The following is a 5,241-nucleotide window of genomic DNA, read 5'->3' on the forward strand; positions in this document are numbered from 1 at the left end:
CATCTGTTTTGTTACAGGTTTAAACCAGTTTCTGATCACTATGTGTAATGTCTGTCCCTAGCCAAAGAGCCTGATGCCTGGTGCATGCTTCCCGAGTTCTGTGCTTGGGGAATAAGGACATTTTGTTGGAGCTGTGGAACTAGATTACAGAAAGAATTTGAGGCCAGTAAAGGATCAAAGTGCTAAACAAGGAAAGACATTATATCTCTTTAAATGCATGTCCTTTACAGTTGACTGTAGGTAAAAACAAAAATGTGTCTTGAGGAAAATAGTAGTGATTAAACTACTACTTGCTTATTGCTAACAGGGAGCAGATTTTAACTCGATGATGCCCAATCTTTTGGTCCCACAGGTTGGATGTGTGAGGTTGGTCCACAGGCCCAGTCTAGTGTGTACCAGATCAGGCCTTGATCCTGTGTGCCATATTGTGCCTGCAGCTGGATTCGGCCCACTGCCCTGTCCCATATACCCACCCCTAAATTTCAGGATGCACCCCTGTTCTAACTGGTTTCTGTAATGTATAGAAATAAAGAGCAATCCTTTGCTTGTAAACCTCTTTCTTTACACCAATGACAAACTTAGCTCAGTGGACTCAGCAGAGATGTGGTGGGGTGGTGTAATTCTTACTTCATTTAAATTCATGCTGTAGAGCAGCAGAGCTTTCCCATCTTATATGTGGCTCTGGCTAGAGGCAGAAATATCTAAGCATTCCCTGTTCTCATGCACTGAGGCTGGCAGGACAGGGTTTCATGAGACATTAGGACATGTGATCCTCATGTAAAGGCTCCTCTAGTATTGTGTCCCCCATGTCTTCTTTGCATGGGCGACTGGTGCCTCCCAAGTCTGAGGGGGGGGCACCAGATCACCAACCGGGGGGTCAACCAGCAGCCAATCGCAGAGTCCAAAATCACCAGCGGTGAAACCGGAAGTGCACTTCTGCCAGCACTTCTGGTTTCATGGCTGGCATTTCCAGCGGGTGCATGTGCACCCGTGTGCACCCCCTGCATGTTGCTAATACTTCTTTTCTCTTTCCCAGTTCCACCAGATTCAGGTGACGGCTGTAGGAAAGCATCCTAAATAATGAGGAATCAGAACTCGCTTTTGTCATCTTCTGCATCCATGAAGGGTTAACTTGCCAGCAAACATTGGGGCTTTTTCCTGGAGATGGTGGGAAACCATTGTCAGTGCAGAGGAATCAAAATTCTTGTTTTCCGCTGGGGTTAAACTGAAATGGTGGGAAGCTGGACTTTTGAAGCCATTCGGTCACGTTGATGCTCAGATTTAATACAGCTTTTGAATGTAGCCTCTGACCAGTACCAAGATGTGAAGGACCATTTGAGGCCATCAGCTTCATTGTTTGATTGTTTTGGTTGAGAGGCATCCGCTTAGCAGTCTGTAAGCAATGGCATCACTTGCTCTAACGGTCTGTAGCTCAAAGAACCATCTGATGACAGCTATTAACACATCCCAGAATAATAATATCCTGCTAGCACATTCCAATATGGTTTAAAATGCTAATTCTCTGAATGATTTCTTTCCAAGATAAAAAGAGGGGGAAAGTAGGAAGTGAGGGGGGAAATGACAAGGAGGCAGGAGAGGAACGAGGCAACGCACAGACCCTAGCAGAGAAGTGGGACTTGAGAGATGCACAGACCCTGCAATAGTTGGGGAAGGTTAAGAGAAGAAACCTGCAGGAAAAAGAGGGGGTGAGAGAGAGGTGCAGAGCATGTGAGGGAGATGGATACAAGCAGTCCCTGATGTGTTCAATGAACTCTGCTGGCAGAAGCAACAGTGTGTGAATGCTCCCCCCAGTTTATCTTGCTGTTGGGAACTGGGAAAACTTGTGAGTGATTCATCATTACAATTGCCTGGGATGACTGGACGTTCTTTTTTTTTTTTCCTCCTGAAAAATAGTGCTAACCTTTATTTAAACTGTGTGAGCAGCTGGTAAGAATGAGGAAGTCACCAGTTGTGGTTTCCTCCTTCGTTAGCTCCAAAATTTAGCACATCTATTTGTTTCAAGACTGATAGAAAGCTGGGAGTTACTGCATTGCTCATACATGAATGCGCTGCAGCTTGCAGCCTAAAATCTGGCAGCATCAATGGCTGAAGGCGTGTGTTAATCTAGAAGATTGTCATGGAGACTTCGTAAAAGCAGAGGAGTTGTGGGAGATTTTTCTTCCTGCTTTTTTTTCCGCCCCCACTACCAAAGAGCAAGATGTGTGGGATGAATTCACCTACGTGCTGCATTTATAATGTTTGTAGTCCACAAAGGTCTAGGTTCTCCAGAGGATATCGAAGCATCCCATTATACTATTATAAACCTGTGGGAGTTTTTGATCACTATTTTCAGTGCTGCTGTATATTGTGGTATTGGGTAAGTACCAAACTTCTTCTTGTTGCTGTAACAGTTATCTAGACTTGTTTGTACTGGAGTTGAAAATTCTCCTATTCTTTTCTGTAGCTCCTTCAAACATTTTAGCCATTTGGTAAGCATGCAGTTTTCTTAAACTGTTGATAAACAGAATTTGGTAGAGTTTACAAGGTAGCTGGGGAGGGGAGGGGGTAGCTAGACAAAGGGGAACAAATCAGGTTTGTGGTGCTCTTCAATTCCAGGAGACCTGAATGTTTTCATAACTCTTACATTTAGCCATAAATCCTTGGACCCATGCATTTCATGTTCAACTATTTTCTTTACAACTCTCATAGAGAGTCCTACCTTTCTCGTTTCTACACATGAACACCAGTCACTTACTGGTAGGATGTACTGTTGTAGGAATCTGGAGCTCTTCTCAATGTTGGCTAGTTCTCTGAGGGTAATCTGGCTCTTCACTAACACATTTTATCCACACTAGAAACATAATTGGTCTATTCCAGAAGCACTTTACAAAGCTCATCCTTAGAAAGAGGTTTTAACTGTTTACATGGAGTGAAATTCCATTTAGTTCAATTTAGATATCTTAGTTCAATTTAAAATATAGTGGTTCAGTTACACTGCTGGATTATTTTCAGGCTTTCAGCTGGAACTTTCTAATCCATGCTAGAGCAAATTAAAAAATATATATATCATAATGCTGAAACATGGGTACCTTTTAAAATTAAATATTTGTACACACCACATCTTTTACAAAGATTTTAAACAATGCAAGCCCTCCCCTTCTAGCCCCCCAAAAAGAAACGACAAAAAGCGGCTTCTACATTGCCATGCTGTAAACCATATAGAAGATATTTTAAATCTTCCATATTGTATACAGCCTCTATCTTCCTATGAAAATTTAAATAATGAATCCTGTCTAGGACTTTTTTTAGCACTACATTTCCCAGATGACTTTGTAGCAATGCGTACACTTAGTTGTTCCATAAATTGTTGGGGGAAATTGAGATTTTTATGTATGGCCGTGTTCATTAATCATTTAATCTTGCATCATTTGCTGGGGAATTTGTGAGAGGATACCTCTTACTCAGAGTGAAGAAAAAAACCTGGATGAGAGAGGGTATGGATAAGGGCTTTTTGTACGTAATAGATTACTTATGGCTGCACCTACCTGGTTTAGTCAGCTTTGCTTTCAAGCCAGTCCGCTTAGTTAGTATCTACTGAGTTTACAGTATGCCTTGACTGTGTTATTTGTTGAAGGCTGTATAGAGAATACAAACTTTTGCAACTTTTCTGTTAGTGGTTGCTCAGAAAGGATTGTTAAAGACTGCCAGGTAAGGGATGAAATGGTTCCAGTAGCTTGCAGAGGCTAACAAGCTTTGGTTTTCTTTCCCACTTGAATACGTGATTGCATTTTGTGTAGCTGAGATATTTTGAGGTACTTGCTGATATCCAGGGCTCATATTCAAATCAGCAGTTTAAACATAATTGTTTTTAATCTACTTTTCCATTTGCACTTAAGAAAAGCACACAGATAGTAATGCAAAGATTTTGATAAAGGCTCTTGGATACACTTTTTTTTTTTTTTTTAATTCAAAATGTTTTGTGAGATAAGAAATTTGGGCCTGTAACACATCTTTTTTTTGTTCAGATTTCATTTGAAAAAGGACTTTTTAAAAAGAGAACCCTTTTCATTTAAATTGGATTCGTGGCGTTTAAATTACAATAACAGTTAACAAGCCTGCTTGGTAGCCTTTGAGAGGGTATAATCGAAAAATAAGTAAGTGTGAGTGCATGTTGGCTGAAGTTTAAGGCTTTTGTGCTGCATCAAAGAAACTAATTAGTTGTTTCCTGTTGGAGCAACCAAAATCATTTGAGAAACTATGAATATATGCACAAATCCTCTGCCTTAACTTGGAGTGATAAACAGTTTAACAGGTACCTGTGGGAGGAGGCAGAAACACTGCTTTATGTAGATTCTCCCTTTTACTAAGCTACTGTTACAACAGCTACTGCTCCAATGAGCTTAGGAGACTAGTAGAGGAGGCACTGAGGGCCCAGAAGGTAGAGGTGATGGGAATCCATGAGGCATGGTCATACCTTAAAGGGGCGATCCTCCAGGCCCAAAGGATAACAGTCCCTGAGAGAAGCAAGTGGGGTAAGTGTGCTCAGAAACCCCCTTGGCTCAGCAAGGGCATTCAGCAATGCCTGAGGACTAAAAGGGGGATGTACAGCCAGTGGAAGGGAGGAACTATCAGCAAGGAAGAGTACTCCTCCTCGGCCCAGGAGTGTAGGAGGGCTATTAGGAAGGCCAAGGCAGAGATGGAGCTCAGGCTAGCGTCCAGGATTAAGGACAACAAAAAGTCCTTTTTCAAGTACATTGGGAGCAAGAAGAGGGCACCAGGCAATGTAGGGCCCCTGCAAGACACAAACGGTAATCTGGTGGCCACGCCAGACAAGAAAGCTGATATTTTTAACAGTTTCTTTGCCTCTGTTTTCCTGAGCAGGGACCGGGATATCCCACCTACCAGAGGTAGGGACAGTCTTGGGGATAGCTCTATCAAGTCTTCAGTCATTGCAGATGTAGTTTGGGATCTTCTGGAAGGGCTAGACATTTTTAAATCTGCAGGTCCAGATGCCCTCCACCCAAGGGTGCTGAGGGAGCTGGCAGGGGTCATTGTGGAGCCCTTGCCCGGCTATATGAGCATTCGTGGTCATCTGGCCAGGTGCCGGGGGATTGGAAACTGGCTAATGTGGTCCCTATTTTAAGAAGGGGAGGAAGGAGGACCCAAGTAACCATAGGCCTGTAAGCCTCACCTTGGTGCTTGGGAAGATCTTGGAGAGAATCATCAAGGAGCATATCTGTG

At 42.7% G+C, this 5,241-nt stretch overlaps 1 protein-coding gene across 1 annotated transcript in view; it reads left to right on the forward strand.

The window, feature by feature from the left end:
• Positions 1 to 1,872: 1,872 nt before the first annotated feature.
• LOC102388501 (probable palmitoyltransferase ZDHHC1) overlaps positions 1,873 to 5,241 on the forward strand; it is a 54,557-nt gene continuing 51,188 nt past the window's right edge. The window contains 2 exon segments of the mRNA XM_006018978.2: positions 1,873 to 2,196; positions 2,198 to 2,377. Coding sequence (XP_006019040.2) covers positions 2,065 to 2,196; positions 2,198 to 2,377 — 312 coding nt within the window. The 5' untranslated portion in view covers positions 1,873 to 2,064.

The sequence above is a fragment of the Alligator sinensis genome, unplaced genomic scaffold (assembly GCF_000455745.1).
Source record: "Alligator sinensis unplaced genomic scaffold, ASM45574v1 scaffold428_1, whole genome shotgun sequence".
Classification (NCBI taxonomy): Eukaryota; Metazoa; Chordata; order Crocodylia; family Alligatoridae; genus Alligator; species Alligator sinensis.